The sequence below is a fragment of the Amblyomma mixtum genome, chromosome 1, assembly GCF_055824585.1.
Source record: "Amblyomma mixtum isolate Tamu chromosome 1, ASM5582458v1, whole genome shotgun sequence".
Taxonomy (NCBI): domain Eukaryota; kingdom Metazoa; phylum Arthropoda; class Arachnida; order Ixodida; family Ixodidae; genus Amblyomma; species Amblyomma mixtum.
Window position 1 is genome coordinate 280,129,472 of NC_143012.1, and position 19,903 is coordinate 280,149,374.

General features: G+C 45.7%; 1 protein-coding gene across 1 annotated transcript; it reads right to left on the bottom strand.

The window, feature by feature from the left end:
- LOC149371887 (uncharacterized) lies at positions 1-18,035 on the bottom strand. The gene is made up of 3 exons (XM_089566205.1): positions 17,988-18,035; positions 3,609-3,713; positions 1-734 (listed from the first exon to the last, which is right to left on the bottom strand). The coding sequence occupies exons 2-3, from the start codon at positions 3,673-3,675 to the stop codon at positions 379-381; spliced, it is 423 nt and encodes a 140-aa protein (XP_089422331.1). The 5' UTR covers positions 3,676-3,713; positions 17,988-18,035; the 3' UTR covers positions 1-378.
- Between the last annotated feature and the right edge of the window lie 1,868 nt (positions 18,036-19,903).

Here is a 19,903-nt window from a genome sequence, read left to right on the forward strand (position 1 = left end):
GGAGATTAAAAAATGGCACTTTATTTCATGTTCCCAATCGACATTTCTTTTTTCACTTTTCAATTGCTTTCCATTAACAAACAATCGTCAACGGCATACGAAATGTTTGGAATATGAACTACTTCGTCGCACAACTTTACGAAACTTTTTTTAGATCACATATCAACGCATAAAAGGTTACTGACACCACATCCAGGAATAACAAGAAAATACATGCAACAACGACATGCAGGCATTGCACTTGTTGTACAATGTCAGATTCACAGTCCTAGATCGTCGAACATGTGCACACGCAAGCAGCACTGGTGGCCGAATGAAAACCATGCCACCTTCCATTCTACGGACAGGGTGTGAGGTCAAATCACAAGTACATTCGACCTAAACAAGTGACGATGAGACCCCTTGAGCCTGGCGGTAGTGTGTCTTCATATGTGCCAGCAGAGAGCTCCGATTAGTGAAGCGCCTCGGGCACATGCAGCACCCGTATGGCTTCTCTCCAGTGTGTGTCCTCATGTGCGCCCTCTGGTTACTCTTCTCGCTGAAGCTTTTGGAACACACGGTGCAGCGGAACGGTTTCTCACCCGTGTGCGTACGCTCATGCTTCGTCACATGGGCAAAGCACACAGTGGTGTAAGGGCAGTACCGGCACTGGTACCGCTTCCTGCCCTGCCCCTGTCGAGCCACCACTGGCGGGATGGTGGCTGGATCCCCGACAACACTCATGGCAGGCATGCCTGCGTTACGGAAATGCATTGCAGTGCGACTGTTATAGACAAAAACAACGCTTGTGGGAACACAGTTCATGCAGCGAATTTCATTTCTCGTGCTTCATATGGGCACACCCTGATTTCATCTGCTGTGCTGGCACATCAGTTCGACTCAACACGAAATGTTTAGCAGACATTTTTGAACATATAGATGCTTCAACATCTAGAGCTTCTGAAGACGTGCGCAAGTTTCCATGTTCCTGACGTCTTCTGGACGTTTAACTGCAGGCGTGCACATGGAGACTAGAGAAGACTACTTTCCAAGCCTTTTTATGCCTGTTTGCACCAAAGCATTTACAAGGCGTCGAGCTAACGGCGACTGTAAACTATCTTCCATTTGTCGCTCAGAAGGCATCTTCGCCAAGTACTGCACTGGCCCCATTCCGAAGCCACAGCCCGCTAATTTACCACTCTACTGAGCACGGACCACAAAGCTTGGCTTGAGGCCCGGCCTGGGGCAGGAGGTAAACTGTTCACTGTGTGCAATTAGAATCCTACAACAAGTAAAGAAGCGGCAGGCAGAGGCGCCCAAATTGCAATAACAGCTGAAGAAACTGGTTTGGTAAACATAAAAAAAAAATAGAGGATGGGGTGGGTTCGCCCACTTTGCTTTTCGAAGTGATCTCGTCTGTGAGTAACTCTGAAGTTCTCAAAGCAAATGAAAAGGGCTGCATACAAGCGTAATAGACAGCCTTTCGTAACCTCTAGATGTTTCACCAGTATTTTTTTTTTTTTTTTGCGGCCTGCGATGTTAAATATTACAATGTCCTTGCAGCCATAGCAATGACGTGTTCCTGTGAACGTGTTACTACAATGAACACGATTTCACAGGTTTAATTTATGGACACACTGGCCTGGTTTCAACGGAGACGAAAAGTAAAAGGGCATGTTTTTTGAGTAGTATATATGTTAAAAGACCTGAAGTACCGTAACCAATAGTACTCTTCCCCAACTGCGCTTCTCAGGGTGCCTGCGCCCTCAGGGATCCCGCCAGCCATTTTTTCTGACGGCACCCCCTTATTTCATATTTTTTTTTTACACGCGACAGTTGTTAGGGTGCTCGGGTACTGAGCCGGAGTTCCCGGGTTCGAAACCGGGCGTGGCGGCCGCGTTTCGATGGAGGCGAAACGCAAGAGGCGCCCGTGTGCTGTGCGATGTCAGTGCTCGTTAAAGATCCCCAGGTGGTCGAAATTATTCCGGATGGGAGGCTGCTCTACGCAGCTTACAACCGGAGCTACAGCTTTGCATCTTCGGCTGGGCCTTGAAGGTCGCCGCGGCCCGGCAGTGCCCGGTCATAGAGCGGCCCGAGGGCCCGTCGCATTCCTGCTTATCCCCCTCCCCCTCCCCCACCCTCACCTGATCCACTGAAGTGGCTCAAATAACGTTCTACCAACCAAACAAACTAAGAAAATCCACAGATAACTCCCAGCATCGACAAAGGTATTGGAAACAAACGATATGTCCATTCATGGAATTTAAGTTACCTGCAAAAAGAAATCTGCTGTTTCCTCAAAATTAGCTAAATTTTTTTTGTCTCGCTAACACCTAGATCACTCATCCCAAGAAACACATTATCATGCAGACATTGCATTTGCATTACAGTGCCGTTTAAATCCATCTCAGTCATATATGTTTACGCCGAATTCCATTGGCAGAACAGGAGCAGAAGCAAGAGCACTGGTGAGCAGAGCATAGCGCAGCGAGAGTGCGACTTCTTGCTCCCGCACTGGAACGTCCCATGCACTCCGAGAGCAGTGCGAAGGCGAAGGTGTATCGCGTGACGTGCCTTGACAGCATCCCTGCCACAGACGCTCGAAACCGCGCAAATTTGCGCAGAAATCAGTTTAAGCAAACTGTGATTGATACTCGAAAGTCTTCGAATATGAACTCCTCACCCCTTTATCCGAGGAGGCAGACAGCTTCCTTGACGTATGCCTCAACCTTGTGTCTTTTCTGCGGCGGTGAGAACAGTTGAAAAACATTTCAGCGTACACCTCGGTGTCACTGCTAGAGCTGCTCGAACTCGAGCGAAAGCAACTATCATTGCTGTGGTCCTCCATTTCAGCAAGTATATCCGCTATTTGACGACGCTTTGCTGCCGCATTGGTGCCGAAACGAAGAAAACACAACCAAAATTAAAGGATATTACGTGTTTGCTTCACGTGATTCCCTCCCCACTCCGCTTCTTGCGCGGGAGCAGCTCCAGCTGCCCTCGACTGCTCTCAGCGTCGCCAAACTGCTCCTGTTCAACCATTGGATCACAGAGCTCCTGCTCCTGTTCACCCATTGAAACACAACTTGCGACAGAGAACTTTGAGCGCAGTTAAAAGTGCTCCTGTTCGCAGAATGGTAACAGGTATAAATCACATGGCAGCTGAATGAAAACCACCCCATCCTATGTTTGTGGATAGGCAATATAAACAACACGTCTTCGCTTGTGAACACAGCGCGCAGTGAGAAATGAATGGAAACCAAATATAACCAAATTTGTTTCATTATTTATAGAAAACAAACAACAGTGATCATGGACAAAGAGATGCGAGCTAAACATGTACATAATGCTCCTAGCACAAGAGGGCGTTCATGGTGAGCCCCTGTGAGCATGACGGTAGTGTGTTTTCACGTGTGGCAGCAAAGAGCTTCGATTAGTGAAGCGTCTCGGGCACATGGTACAGCAGTATGGTTTCTCCCCAGTGTGTGTCCTCACGTGCGCCTGCATGTTAGCCTTCTGGGCGAAGCTTTTGGAACACATGGTGCAGCAAAAGGGTTTCTCGCCTGTGTGTATACGTTCGTGCTTTGTGAGATGGGTGCAGTGTTCTGTTATGTAAGGACAATACTGACACTGGTACAGCTTCCGGCCCTTGTCTCGTTGCCCCTGTGGCTCCAATGGCCTTGCCATCGGTGGCATGATGGCTGGGTCCCTGACAGTGCTAATGGCAGGTGAGCCTGCATCAGAAAAATACAAACACCGCAATACAACTGTCAAGAAAAACGCTGTTTCTACGAGTCCAAATCATGAAGCGAATTTTATTTCTGCTGCTTCACTTGGGTACCCTACTGTACTGTGCAGTAGAAGAATTCAACTGCACAGTACTCTGTGTTGGTGGATCAATTAGCCAGAACAACATGGCAGTACAGAAGATCAGGATGTCTGGCTATTGGGTACGGCATCTGTTTGCAGATAATGGGTTGTGCCTACAGTGCCTACAGTAATGAATCTCTGCAGTACCAGTATTCTGCATAGTAGGCTGTGAGGAATGACATTGAACCCCTTGACACAAGTGAGCCTTTTAGCATTTCTATGAGACATGTTTTACATTTCCGGGTATGCCTATACAAGGTTATCTGGGTTTAATTAGCATTCTATGCTGTCAGCTAAGACAGCGTGCATGACCAAGTCAAGCCAAGCAGTTGTCTCTAATATTAATGAACACTGCCTGAAGCTCTGCCAGGGTGTCTATAACATTAGAAAGGGCATTACAAGCTGTATTTAAGAACAAGAAATACAACCCCCCCCCCCCCCCATTAAAGCTACTGTTCCTGAAAAGATCATTGATCTAAATTCACACAAAAAGCACTGCACACAATATGGGCACCTCATATCAAAGTTGTGAAAGCAAGGAACGATGCATGATGTGTCCTCTTCTACTGGTGGACACAATGAATGTGCAATTGGCAATGTGATCCCTTTCCGTAGGACAATTTAAGTGGTTTGGATTGGCTGGACACTATTTCCACGTATTAATATTTTAATGAAACAATGGATTAGGTCCGCTGAGCGATTCAGATTATGTTATCAAGCCAAATGGGTAAAAAAATTAACTGAAGTACGCAGCATGCTATTTTTGTATGTGACATAAGAAAAACTTCACATGTTGGAGTTGTGATTTCAATCATAAGATTCAAAAGGACAGCCCACGTTACTAGATAAAATGCACCTTAAAGCATATTTAATACCCAGTTTTTCATGCAGCTATGGCCTTCACTAATGGCTGACAACCTCAGCCAACCTCATAAATTTGTACATAGACAAGAATAAACAATTCAAGCATGGCAAATAAGCCCCGGAAAAAGAAACAAGGTTGCAAGCCCTTGCACAGCAACTGCACCACTTTTTCATAATTCGCGGTGTTCAAGGAACTCAAAGTACTATCTATGGTGTAGGCGCTAGCATTTAGTATGGTGACGTAATCGACAATTAAATTTCAGTCCTCCTTACAGTACCGGAGGATGCGGAGAAGCTCGGTATGACGTCACGGACAGTAATATTTCTTATTTCTGCTGCCGTCAACCACACCCGCCGTGCCTCTTTGGATCCTGCCAAAGAACGCTCGGCCGACTTTGTCTTCGATGGCGTTGATTTTCTTCCTTCAAAGCAAGACTTTATGCGTTGGAAACGTACCGGTATCGTAGATGACGTCATCACGCGCCCCCCACTTGGCGCTGTTCGCTGCAGAGAAGCTTGAAGGCAGTCGCGATTTGATTCAGCGATTACGTCACCATTTTAAATGGCAGCCCAAAAAGGGCTGCGCATGTTTTACCTGCAAGTTTCATGCATTCCATTCATTTAAGGTAATCGAATTGTAAAACTTCGGCAGTAACATTTAAAGAGAAGAACAAAGGTAATGTACAGCAGGCTTGTAACACCTAAGGCTAAATAAAGCAAAACACAGTTTGCCATAAAATTCTCAACAACGAACTAGATTTTGCTATTTCACAATAAAGGAGACTAATATCAGACCCTTGAGTGAAAAACGAGATAAATCCAAACCTCATTACTTTTCACTGCCACATACCAAGAGGCAACATCTTTGTGCGCCTAAACACACTTGGGCTGATATATACAAAAACAAAAATCCTCCAGCAATGCAAAAAAATTTACAAAATACTCAAAACACTTGAAATATAGCTAACACTTATGTTTTAGATATACAGGACTCGCTTAATAGTACCACATTATAACACCCCAAACATAAAACTACACTCACGATACGACTCAAGAAGTAATGCATACTGCGGCAAGTGACGGCAAAATCAAATTCAAACATGCAATGGGAAGGCAGATAATTCAAAAGCGAAATGCACAACAATTATTGCAAACGCAGATTTGTCACATCACATCATAAGATTGTCTGTCCATTTTTTATGATCCTCAAATCCCAGGCACACCACGCTTCTTTGCTACTCTCTTCATTCTGTGGAGGGTCATAAATTGGATGCTGCTAGGAGCTATTCCCACACTTTGTAGCCACTCTTGAGCATAGGTCACGAATAGGTACCTTGATATCCTGCAGTATTAAGAGAAGCACACAGGACGTGAGCAAGGGATGAATATGCAGAAAAGGACATAAATATATAACACCAATACAAGAAAAACTAAACACAAAAGTTGGATACTTCAACATGCTAAATGTAGCATTTCTGGTTACTTTCAGAAACTAACCAAGTCCATGACAAACTTTGTTAACTTCGTCAAATTTGTACAAGCGCTTTCACTACACACGTAACATATCCAACATATTAAGGATGACCAGGTCAGAAACATAAAAATTCAATTCTTCATTCATGGGATTAAATTTGCTTGCAATGTGAAAGCTGCTGCTGCGAGGTCAGTAACGCCTATGTCACTCACCATCGCTAAAAAAAAAAACACTGGCGTGCAGGCATTGCAGCACTTGCTTCACAACGTCATTCAAATACATTCAACTCATAAATGCTTGCACTAAGGCACATGGGCAGCCAAATGAGAACTACCCTTTTTAAGTTTAGGGATGAGTAATTAAAAAGAAACAGTGGTCAGATACAAAGAAGCACGAGCTAAACATACAAACAAAACTTATAACAGAAGTCGCTGTTCATGGAGGGACTCCATTATCTTCCTCGATGTGGGTTTATGGGGGTTTAACGTCCCAAAGCAACTCCGGCTGTGAGGGACGCCGTGGAGGGCTCCGGAAATTTCGTGGGGTTCTTTAACGTGCACCGACATCGCACAGTACACGGGTCTCTAGAATTTCGCCTCCATTGAAATTTGACCACCGCGGCCGGTATCGAGCCCGCGACTTTCGGTTCAGCAGCCGAGCGCAATAACCACTGAGTGGACGTGTGTCGTCACATGCCACAGAGCTCCAATCGGCAAAGCGGTTCGGGCATTGATGCAGCACAACGGTTTCTGTAAGCTGTGTGCTCTCATGTCCGCCCGCTGGCTATTCTTATGGGTGAAGTTTTTGCTACACACGGTGCACTGGAAGGGCTTCTTGGTATTGTGCATATGTTTGTTCTTTGCCAGATAGGCGCGGTGATTTGTTCTGTAATGGTAGTACCGACACTGGTACCGCTTCCAGGCCTTATCCAATTGCCCTTGCTGCTCCAATGAAACTTCATTTCATTTCATGACATAAGTTCTTGCACTTCATTTAGTCTTGACAATATGGTGCACATAACAGTTGACAAAGGTAGTGTGTGATTAAAGTGGCACAGCACTTTTTTTTTGCCGTCAAAGGATGTACCTAGAGGGTAAAATTGGTTTTTTGAAAATTGTTTTTTTTTTTAGGAGAGGAAATGGCACAGTAATTGTCTCACATCTCAGTGGACACCCGAACCGCGCCACGAGGGCAGGGAGAAAGGTGGGAGTGAAAAGGAAGAGAGAAAGAGGTGCTGTAGTGGAGGGCTCCGAAATAATTTCGGCGACCTGGGGATCTTTAACGTGCACTGACATCGCACAGCTCACGGGCACCTTTTTGCGTTTCGCCTCCATCGAAACGCGGCCGGGTTCGAATCCGGGAACTCCGGCTCAGTAGCCGAGCGTCTTAACCGCTGAGCCACCGCGGCAGGTAAAAAGCGCCTAAAGAGCCACTGAAGTGAATCTCTGCTATGGCTATACACTGTATAACTTGCACTACGGGGCATAACTAGAACATTTGGCCCTTCCTAACAGCCTATAACCGTTCACAAAATGAAGGAATAGAGAAAACACAAGACTCCATGCGCACTCATGTGAAGTGTTAATATCCTGAATATTGCTGTTCATCTCCACAAAAGTATGCCGGTTTAATCAGTGGTCCATCTCCATGCTGTCAGCTAAGCCAACGTGCATGGCCAAGCGAAGCAGGTGAATCCAGTTTCGATTAGAGCATTTATAATATTAAGAAAAACATCATAAGATGCGTTAGAGTGCAGGAAATGCAAGCTCCTGCATTAAAGGCATTTTTCTGAAAAAAGTAATGCCTCTAAATGTGTATAAAAAAAATGGCTGAGGCTTAGCTAAGGTTAAGCCTAGTCAGATGCGAAGCATATTGATGGCTAGGCTTGGTAATACATGGCTTTCCTTGGTTGACGTTCATCCCGCTCTTCATCGGTCTCTGTGGCACGCTGAAGCTTTCGCTTCTCGTTCAAATCAGCCCTGCTTCTAGGCGGCATCCCAACACCTGGCCGCCTCGTAAGTGCCCGGAGAGCGAGGCAAGCTCAGCTTTATACCGCTGCTGTAGCGTCACGTGGTCAGCTGCAGCGCCTCTGATGTGGATCCTCCACCGCCGCGGCCGACCGCGCGAGCCGGCAGCCCATCTCTCCTCTGCTGTGACGTCATGTTGTCACGTGGTCAGCCGCCGCGCCTGTGATGTGGAGCCTCCACCACCGCGGCCGACCGCGCGAGCCGGCAGCCCATCTCTCCTCTGCTGTGACGTCATGTTGTCACGTGGTGTCACGTGGTCACGCTAAAGGTCAATGGTAGCTCCACCGCCGCGCTCGACGGGCTGTAGTGTAGCTCTAGTAATATGCTTCGCATAAAAGCACTGGGCACAATATGCACACACTGATTTCCAGGTTCTTGAAACAACTGCAACAATAAAGGAATCAATCACAGTGAAGTTCTTGATCAAGAAATAAATTTATAAATCTTCAAGAGGTGATTAAAATAAAAGGGCTGAAGTCATGATATTCATTTTCCAGAAAGAGCACTTAACAGACCTTGTAGTATGTATAAGTTCTTGCTACATAAGATAGCAGATTAACTAAAATACCAAATGCTGAAATAGATAAGGCTACATGCATGCCAAGAGGTAAATTGGTTTTTGAGGAAAGGAAAATGGCGCAGTATCTGTCTCACATATCTCGGCGAACACCTGAACCGCGCCGTAAGGGATGGGAACCCCCCTTCCGGACGCCCATGCTGGCAGCATTTGGCGACGACAGTTTAGCACCAACTGCATAAATCTCACAAGACAGAATGAGTGTTATGCTCAACTAGTCCTTTAATAGGCAGTCACATACAGAACACGAAAGCGCCAAAATTTGGAGCCTCCTCCGAAATGAGCAATCAAAGGTAAAACCAGAAAGCACGCGTCAGGTGAACAGCACGGTATTTACAAAGGCTATTGCTGATACACACTGCTAAGAATGTGGCTCTTGTGGTCCTGGCCTTCCTGTAAATGTTTAATCTCGATTCACTACTGACCAACGCAGGTATTCAAACTTAATGCAAAATTGATAGGGGTGCACATGTGCGAATAGTACTTTTTCCAAACCGAATCGAATACGACTAGTTTAGCTAAAAACCGAATAGAATACGAATCGAATATTTTTACAGATATTCGCTACTTGTACAAATCTTCAATGAGCAATCGTGAGAAACAGCGAAGCACTGCTATCGCATTTATAACTGTACCTACTAAAAAACGCAACACTTATCTCCATTCTGGGCGGGTCGCAACACAAAGTCAGAGCATTAACTTTATCACTGTCATGTTATGCGCATAGGAAAAGTACATTTTACTGTTGATCGCGGAAGATAACAAACTACCATCACATCTCAGTGCATGAGACGGACGAGAGCTACGTATCGGCTTCCGTGGTCAGGCACAAAGGCCGGGTTTGCTGAACTTGTCTGGGCCTTGCCTCATCGTCCAATCTCTTATGCCATGTATGAGGTTTATGAACACCGCCAAGGGAATGCGCCGCACCGCGGAGCTTAGACCTACGTCCCGCTACATCCCGCGCATACCGATCGCAGCAGCATGCTACGCGGCGTGCATAGTCACTGTTTTTCAAATAGTCGTGGAAGAAAAATATCGAAGGCCTTATTCAAACTTTGCGCTAATTATTCGGAAAGTATTCGAAAACTTGGACATATTATTTGATTTGTTGCGAATAATTTGAACATAAAATAATTGATTCATTCGAATAATAGAAGGATATTAAACTCGGTTAAACTCGGGTAGAGAACGCCTGCAGTTCACTCTTTCTTCCCTGCTAAACGCGTATGTACATAATAATTTTGACCTTTTCAGTTCGTCAAACAGGTCTTTGCGTGCTTTGTATGCTAGCATGTAGGATTTTTGTTTTGTGCCTTTTTTCTTTCTTTTCTTTTTATTTTCTTTGCTGCCATTACCTGTGTTTACCCAATGTGAATATTGTGTCAATATTGTATAATGTTCTTTCGTTTTCTCTTGTACCTGCTCATTATTGTATACTTGTTATCACGCTTTGCAACTGTGTTCTGTATTAAAAGCCTTGCTCTCAAGCTGCTGCCAAGCGAAAGGGGGCTGCGGCTTAGTCAAGCTGTCTCTCACAGCTTTTTCTGCGCCTCCGCTGTCTATCTTTACAAGGCAGAAATAAAGAATTTGAATTTGAATATTGATTCGGTATTCGAAATTTCTGAATATTCACACACCCCTAAAAATTGTACACTGTAACTAACGGAGTGTCTATGCTTTCACATAACGCTATTAAATTACTGCTATTCTGTAGACACCGCTTATAGTGTATACCTTCCAACTATTGATTTGCCTAATGGGAACATGCCTCAACATGTGGTGTGTATTTCCTATTCAGATGTTTGACTGTGACTATCTGTGAATAAACAAGTGCGTGGCCTTTAAAACTGCTTGAACGTCCTCCTGTTGCATGGCAAGATGGTGGCTGAACATCGACCACTGACTGGTGCTGCTCTGCAAGTCCAGAAAGCAGCAAAGAAAGGCTGAAAAAAAAAAGTCAAAAGGTCAAGTTACAATGAACATTAATGATTTCTTACCTTGTTTTACTAATGGCACATCTTGACACTCTAATGAGGCCGTATAAGGCACAACCACCCTCATGCTACTGTCAGTGTCACGCCTGAGCCCAAACGCACCCATGCAGTTTCATGCAGAAAGGCAAGTGTTTACAGCAACAGGTCTCAATCGTAGCACAGGTGCGAGAGGCGACAGGCGGAGAACGTGTTGTCGGCGCAAGCGCAGTGAGTGTGGAGAGAGAGAGAGTGGTGGCAGCTGCAAGACGTGAAATGTGGAGAGGGCGTTGGAGAAAGCACGGCATGTACACAGAGAGGGGGCAGAAATTCCACGTGGCAACCAACATTGCAGCAATTGCAGTGTATGGAGAGACACGGATGCGTCATGTGGAAGCCAGGAGTGGAAACGGATAATCAGCTGCAACCACTTTATATCGGGGTGGTGATATTTGTCACTTAACCATTAATTCCTAGCGCGATAAATTTCTTCGGATCAAATGCCAATTTTTCTCTTTTCATATCTAAACTACTCTCTTCTTGCCTTTCTCCTCCAATACTCTAATCGCCTCTAACATGCTTCTACTTTCTGAAAGTTGAGCCTGCTCTGGCTGCTCCTAAACCCCAGTGCATCTTGGAAGTGACCTCGTGAACTGAGGGCTGGAGGGTCTTTCATTAGATGAAAATAATCTTTATCGTTTCTCGGTCTTGCATGCAGCAACAGCAAATGTCATCCGTGGTGCCAGATTTTTTGCCAGTAGCACCTCATCCTCAAACACCCAGACACAACCTGGAACAGTAAAGCGCTTCCTTTGAAATTGTCATAAAAGAAGTTTTCCCCTTTAATTTTAACCGTCCAATAGAGAATAGATGACAGTAACAAGATTTAAACAGATATCAGCATAACATTTGCATGTACACCGCTGGTATATCTGTTTAATCCTTTTTATTGTCATCTTTTTTTTAAATTTCGGACAGTGTTCGTTCCTAATGCTTGTTTTCACCTGCAGCCCATAAAAAACAGTTAATTCTTTCTAAATAAAGGATTCACTTGTTGGCCAGCACTGCGTTGTTGTCATGATATCGTGGGCTGCTCGATGGTTGGTTGGCGCCGAAGTTATAATCGGGCCAACCTGCCCACCAATGCACTCTCCGACAGTTTGGAGGGGGAAGAGCGATAAATAGCGGCAAAACACAGGCGCGACACGAACAACAAGCACAAAATGAGGACGCAAACTATTAACATGAAGAGGAAAACACCAGGGCGAGACTATACAACAAAGTTACAAGATTAAAGCAATAATGTACAAAAGAATAGGACGAGAAACAGCCACAGGACAAAGAAAAGAGTTAATAAAGCGAATGGGGAGAAACGGTGGCTTAGCTGCGGGGTGGAAAGGTCCGGTCGCAGGGAGCGTCGGGCTGCGGATGCGCGCGGGGCTGATGGGGTGTTGCGGATACAGGCGAACTTGGGCCATGCGTCTCCGGGGGCGCCGTCGCCGCGCTCTACACGTCAGGCACCCGCCTAGGCTCACTTGCCGACCACTTCCCTGGCTGACCTCACACACGTCCGCACGTGCCGATATCTCCAAACCAACTGCCCGGCTCGCGGTTTTCCCGCCGTCGTGCTAGTAACCGCAGAACTACAGCAAAGCCAAGAGCACAAAAACAGGGCGATAACGAAGAGAGAGCGAGTGAGTGAGTAAAAACTTTATTGGACGAAATAGTAGAGTGGTGGTCAGTAGCTGATGACCAGATCATGCAGGTCTCGGACTGCATAGGCCCATTCGACGGCTTGACTTGAGTGTCTCGATCGGTCGTCGCTGGCTTTTACTGATAGCGCCGAGTCAGGTAAGGGAGCAGTAATGAGATCTGAGGGTAGAGGATGGGCTTTACAGACCCAGATTATGCGATCTAAAGTTGCCTTTTGGGCACAGAAGCTGCAGTTCTGGCTAGAGATTTAAGGTTTATGGTTTATGGGGTTTAATGTCCCAAAGCGACTAAGGCTATATGAGAGACGCCGTAGTGGAGGGCTCCGGAAATTTCGACCACCTGGGGTTCTTTAACGTGCACTGACATCGCACAGTACACGGGCCTCTAGAATTTCGAGTAAATATGTGCGAGTACACATCTGGGTTTGGGAAGGAGTCGGTCTGAAGTCTTCCTCACGCCACCTGCTGTTCCTTCGAGAGGGAGCGGTGCGGCGGCGGGAATTGCGTTCGTCCAAATTTGAAATGGGTGGTGTTGTCATGACAGGAGGTTAGGGCGAGAATGAAAAGGGGGAAGAAAGGAAGATGGTGGAAATAACAAACATACACTCGCCAACAAATTCTTCAAAAGGAAACACGACGTTTGGGGAAACATACATTTGTGGAAGCGCCTCGGCGGGGGCAGGCGAAGTTTGTGCCTAGTTTGCACCGGCTAGGGCACCCTAGCGCCGGCTGTAGCGCAATGACTACGTTTACAGATAGCCGTGACGCTTAGAACGTGCACAGCAACCACCTGCGCATAAGTGACTGCGGTATCGGGCAGACATCCCCGCAAGCCCTCAGTTTCAGGAGGCACACATTGGAGTGGTCGTCAAAAAATGATGCACTGTCTTGGGAGGCAATTCCTTGCGCAAAGAATATGTGCCCCTTAACTGTCGCACAAGTGTGCGTCTGATTATGTTAGAATCAGCGTAGTAGCTTCCACAAAACTGCTAGTCGCAACTTGAATTAACCACAAATCGAATTCGTATCGTCAACCAGCACATACATGGGCGTCTATGGGTGCCGTTTGTGGAGTCCACGCCGGAACGGGCACGCGCTACTTTCTGCGGGTAATAGCAACAAAGATGGAGGCTGCTTCAAAGAAAAAGGTCGGACAATATGACGTCGCAGCAGTGGCGGTCCCAGAGGTTGGTCGGATGGACTTCCGTATACCAAAAAAGAAAACAAAAATAGAAACAACGATTTTTATTTACACTTTATTTGTACAACAATTTCTGTGCGCTTTGTTGTAAAAAATAAATTGGGAACGATATAGATGTTATACCCTAACTCATGCTTTGAATGTTAACTGTTACGTGGGCAATGTTCATATATAATTCATCTCGCAATATTACAACTTGAATGATAGCGGCAGTCATGAAGCGCAAAAGCAACTGTGGGGGCATGGTAGCACCACTATACCTCGACAATAACTACCAACTAACTGTAATCGTATAACCCCAACCTGTTAAAGGAAGAATTGTGTGAAATAAGACAGTGGTTAACACGATGAACGTACAAAGTAGGGGAGCTACCTAGCGCATCACAGACAAAAAAGCTTTCCAGTTCTACGTCAAAAATTAAATCTCGCCCTATGAGAGCCCAAAAACGGGCAGTTCGCCTCCCTTAGGACCGCCACTGCGTCGCACGCAACAGCCGTGCCGATTCACAGCAGGGCAGCAGCACTGTCGGTGGGCTGGTGTACCAGTGCCGTCAGACGAGCCGCGGCTGACCACATAATTTGGTTCAATGTTACGACGCTACGAAAAGTGAAAGGCATAAGCAACCACAGATATCCGTCGGACGTCCGAGCTAGATCCAAACATCCAGTGCCGAGATTGGACGTACGCCGGACGTACGATCAGTGTCCGCTTTTGCATATTCGCATGAGAGACGAGGAGTACGTCCGAGGGATGTACGGCTGAGTATTTTTCCAGGACATGCATCATGAAATGAATCGACATGAAATGAATCGAGTAGTATTCTCATTCTTCGTCGCACTTTGTGTGAGTGTGTCTCAGATTGCGCTGTTCACTTCATTATGCTTCATAACCAACTATAGCCCGCCGCCAACACGTCTTAACTCAAGACAAGAGTATGGACTACTTTTGGTTTTCACAGAATATTCGCGTGTTTCGTGTATATTACTCTGCAGCTTTTTTTTTTATATAACCGAGAAAGGCTTACTCCGGAAATAAATTTTGTGAATTTTATGGACTAGCTGGCTCGAAATTCAAACTGGAATTCAAACTGGATATCTGCTTCCAAGAAATTATTTGCATGAGCTACAGGGTTTGATGCGAAGACATTTGTAAATTGGTGCGATTTCATAATCCTACCTGCAGTGCAAGAGCCGCCATTGAGCCAAATTAATATAAGGTTAAAAGCTTCTTTATTAAGTGGCTTTGGCCTGCGGACGAGTGTGCTGTTTCACTTCAGATTCGAAAGATTGCGAAGCGCCTGAACCTTTTCTCGGACGCTGGAATGCCGTACTGAGCCGATTTTGGATGAAAGGCGGCTTACAGTGCGATTGCCTACAAAGATGAGTTTAGTACACCGCTTGGAGATTACTTTTAGGACAATGAGCAGGATCACATACCATTTGTTCGCAGGAGAGTGGGGGTTGAAAGCACGAGGCGATGGCTTCCACAGGTGCTCCAGCAACGCGCTCGTCTTGCATATTGCATGTTCTCGTCCTTGTTTTCCTGCGTCTTTGTATTCCACTAGATATGTTTCCACAAGTGTGCTGTTTTCACAGCTGCGGGAGCCCTCAATTAGCGGAGCTAATTCTCGCTCCCCTAAGAGGTTACAGGACATAGTATATTCGCATGTGAATTTCCTTGTTCCAATAAAGATGACTAATGCGCGGAAGGAACAATATCGGGAGCACGCGTGGTTTGCACTAGTTCGCAACGGAAGCTTTGCGGCTTTCTGCGCACAGACGCATACTGTGCTGTGCATGTCCGTCCGTTTTGATCGTGAATTGACGGTTGTAAATATAAAACCGCCAGATTAAAGTACCGATACATTGGCATATATCTTGTAGAAAAATGAGAGCTGTCACTACCTAACGCTTAACGTGGTGTTTGTTAAAGTCCTTCGTCTGTACGTTATACTTGCAGCACGAACTGCACTGGAAACTGGTCTTGGTTGATGCTTCCCTTTTTTGGAAGCTGAAAAAAGCATTTACTTTTGAAATGGACCTTTGCAAATGAATGGAAGAAAAAGAATCCGCCTAAGCGTACTCTTATGTCGCATCACTTATGGGAAGATTTTTTTGCCCCGTTTGTTAGCCGCGAACATCACATTCTTGCCGCACAAAACGTGTGATATTCTGTGTGTCAGTTCACTTTCTACCATTGCTTTAGATAATTTGATTTAGGTGCACTTTTTGCTCAAAATCTTGTCACCATAATCAGTTTCACAATTTGTTGGATAGCTCACTCACCTGCTACTTCTCATGTGATGGTTTATGTGAATTGAAAAACTGAGCGCTGTTTCACTCCTTCCAGTGCAATTTCGGTTTTTCCGTGGCGACATGAAGAAACGTTGTTACTGGCTGTGCTCAGAGACGTGTTGAATACATAACATGCATTAGTACCCCAGTCACGCTGGATTTGAAAGTCGAAATTAAGTACATGAGGTGCCATTCAGCCTCCTTCGGTGTTATCTGGTAAAAAATTAAAAGAAAATTACACGACATGAAAGGTATATACTACACGTTTTAATTTTAATTGACTGCTAATATCCTTATTCTTTCTAGATTAATTTAAAATCTATAAATTATGATGTGGAATGCTTGCTTGATGACTTGATATGTAACTAGTGCTCCGGGAACACTCCTGCTAATTGGTTCCGATGTTTTTACTTGGGCTACCGCATTTTGCCACGGGTTTCACAATACTGATGTTTCTTAGCTTGTCTTTTCAGAAATCCTGTGGCTGGGAAGATTATGGATGTACATCCCAAGCTTGTCATATCTAAAGCCAGATTTAAGAAATTTTACCACCATAACCCAGTCCTGTGCTGAGGTACATGAACCACAATAAAATATGCCTGCTATACAGTAATTTTTTTTCTATTGTATTGTCCCGCGGAAGTGAAAAAAGCATGCATGAACTATATATGCGAATATCCGAGAAAGATCCGGCAACGGACGTCCTCAGCTGGACGACTGTCGGCGAGACGAATTATACCTTTGGACTCCTATCGGACGGCCGACTGACGTCCACCGGCTGTTTACGGATGTTCAGCTGATATCCGGAACATCCGAAACGGACCTCCGTCGGCCGTCCGAGGTAAATCAGTGGTCGCTTGGAGTATCACTGTAAGCGCAAAGAGTCACTAAAGGATGAGTTGAGCAAGTAGTCTTCAGGACGAAAGTGCGGAGGATGCTCAACTCATTCTTTAGTGCGCCTCGGAATACCCTGTAAGCTCTGCAAACTATCCCTATATGCTGCTCCGTTCACACTGTAAGCGGTACCGTACGGTAAACATGGAAACTACGGTAACTACTATCGCACGGCAAATATGGCTAGGCAAGCCTGGCAACGGTAGCAGCGGCAACGCATTACCGCATTTTCCGTACGGCTGTCCAGCTACGCTGTAACTGTGTAATGACAGCTGCCGCAATGGTAGCTTCGCTTGCTGCCGACACTTCCGACCCGTCGGCGCTGCCACAGCCCTCAAAAGTATCGCACGCTTTGTGAGGCTGAGACCACTGAAGTGCAGGCCGGAGTTGTTCGCGAGACCTTTGTTGTCGGGATCGGGAACGGGATCTATTGCAAGGCTGGCCAGTTTTCGGTGATCACGTCACCAGAGTCCAAAGTTTGAATCACAGGTGCGGGGAAAACCTTTTCAACTTCGAACCCAAATCTCTCAGCAATAACTCCGCCCTTTGCCGCCGGACAAGCGACAAAAAAGCCACGAAATGCCCAACTATCGGATATTGCTAAGAGTAAAAAATTGACAGAGTTGCGACAAAGCAGTGACGTACGCAAATGTAGCTGAAACTGTAGCATGATGAATGAAGATATATCAAATCCATGAAAACCCGCGTTGCATTGGTTGTGTCTTCGACCTGTTTCGTAGACACTTAAATGAAACCTGCACTAGCTTTCAGTTGAACATATTTAACTGCGTTCAAACTGCCCTATTGGAGCGCTTCCATGCGCTGCAATAACGGTGGGAAAATAAAGTGGTGGGAAAATTTTCCTTCGACAGCTAATAGACCAGCGATTCTTCCTAAACGGTTGGCCAAAGCATAGTTTGTTGCAGACCTACGGTACTCAAAGTGACATTTTCGCAAGTAGTATAACGGTATAACTGGCAAACGTAGCTCGCGCCGGCAACTCCCCTGATCATAATTATAATGCAACAACATTTAACACGTTCAGCGTTTTGCATGCTGCGCTAAAGTCACGTTACTACAAAATGGTGACGATACGTGGGTAACATGGGACGTAAACTCACGACGCGCTAGTTGTGATCGCCAAGCGGACGCGCCAGCCGAGCCCACTTGACCACTTGACTTGGACATCGGATTGCATCGGCTTGAACAGTTTTTATGGCTGGTTTCGGCCTGCTTACGCTCTCGGCGGTGCGCAGTGGCTTTGCTCCACCACAACCAATGTTCTTGCGGTTGCACTGGAAAAACGGTCTGACTGTTGCATTCCGCCTGCATTAAAAGTGCAAAGGAACCTCTGTTTCAGCTACAGATTTCGATTCCGACTATGAGTTGGCCTCGCAAATGTGGAAAAACAAACAAACAAACAAACAAAAAAACCTGCTTCTACGCCTTCGACTTGAATGCCCTTCGGGCTCACCGTGTTCGGGCCACCCTATTTTGTTTCGTTCTCGCGTCACGGAATGCAGACTTCTGTTAATGAGCAACTCCGGTTTTATTTTTTTTCAAGATTCCTACCCGTCTTCATAATGTTCACCACGTTTGGGAGCATTCGGGAGTTTAGGAGTTGATGCTATTTCTGCGCTGACTCCTCCCCGCGTTACCCGCGTGAACAGCTGATTTTGAGACTTGTACTCTATGGCGTCTACGAACGTTTTTTATCACTGCGTTTGAGTAAAGGCAAGGGTTCCTGCCACGCGCGTTTTTCCGTTCGCCCGAAAGTGCAGCAGCGGAAGTTCCGGTTACGTCACTTCAAACATAAATAGTAAGAAAACAAAAGTTACATCCTATATGTTTATTAAAACGTATTGAAATTATATGTAAACCAAAAATCTTCTGTTCAGAAAATGTTTTTGCTGCATAAAACTTGCTCCCAGCAATCGACTTCCTACATCGGCTGCGTTTGTCGCGCCGCCTTTACTGCGTTGAAAAATAAAAGAAAAGCAGCAAGGAACTCGCGCGCGTTGTGGTGTGATTCACAAGGTTGGACTTTCTGTTGACAAAAAAGGTACTTTTACTATTCCTAGGGCATTTTCAGAATAAAGATGGGAACAGCAGGCAGTATTTGCAAACATCATAGGGGGCGTTCTAGAGTTGCCTACGGAACAGCGTGGTCTACTCTTTCGTCTGCTGCGGTACGCGTTTCGCTTTCGACCGCGCCATTTGTGAACTTTTCGTGTACAGCTGTGTAGGTTGTCTAATTTGAATGATCACATTAGCGAGTAAATCTGGCATACGCGGCAGCATTGGCAGCACGTCGGTCTTTGAGAAGTTTGTGCAACACCCTGCAGGCGGAGGCGCCTGTTGGGAGCATGCCCGCATTCGCCACATTCATCGTGACGTTTTTAAAAAAAGATAGCTTCTAAATGACGTTACATACTCTGTAAACTTTTCTCCAAAGCACTCGCCAACTGCTAACGAACGAGCGCCTTGTTAGGTAGGGTGTGAAATGAGAAAAATATCCCTGCAAGTTGTGTTTAAATGCGTCGCACTCCCGCCCGGTACCTCCTGCCAAAGCTGACTGCCGGGTACCGCTGTTTTAAAAATACATGCCAATGAAAATGAAGTTTCATATTTTCACGTTCATGTGCACTCGGGAGCGCTGTAAACATTTCTGAAAGCAGTACGTACCTTGTAGCATGTTTTCGATGCACTCGTGCAGGCAGGGCTCATGCATCGCCCATAACATTATTTTTCTGTGTCAACGTAATCACATAATCGCTCAGGTATAGCCCACCTGACAAATAATTTCCAACCATACTAGAAATTTAGCACAAGTAACCGCTGTGTTTAGCGTTGCAATAAGCCAACCACTGTGTTCCTATACATATGCACAAAACGAATTTTTTTTTTTTAGGCAGAGGAGGAGGAGGATTTATTGACGGGAAAGGCAGAGAGGTTGGCCGGAAAAATGAATATCTGTCCTGCTGCTCAAAATGAATGAATGAATGCATGCTCCTCCCGATGAAGACCTTAGCTTCGG

Bases quoted from the DNA above. Each gene is read 5' to 3' on its own strand.
- LOC149371887 (XM_089566205.1), bottom strand. From the start codon at position 3,675: ATGCCACCGATGGCAAGGCCATTGGAGCCACAGGGGCAACGAGACAAG. The intron at 735-3,608 runs GTCAGTATTGTC...TCCGTAACGCAG, and splicing joins GGGCCGGAAGCTGTACCAGT to GCATGCCTGCCATGAGTGTT.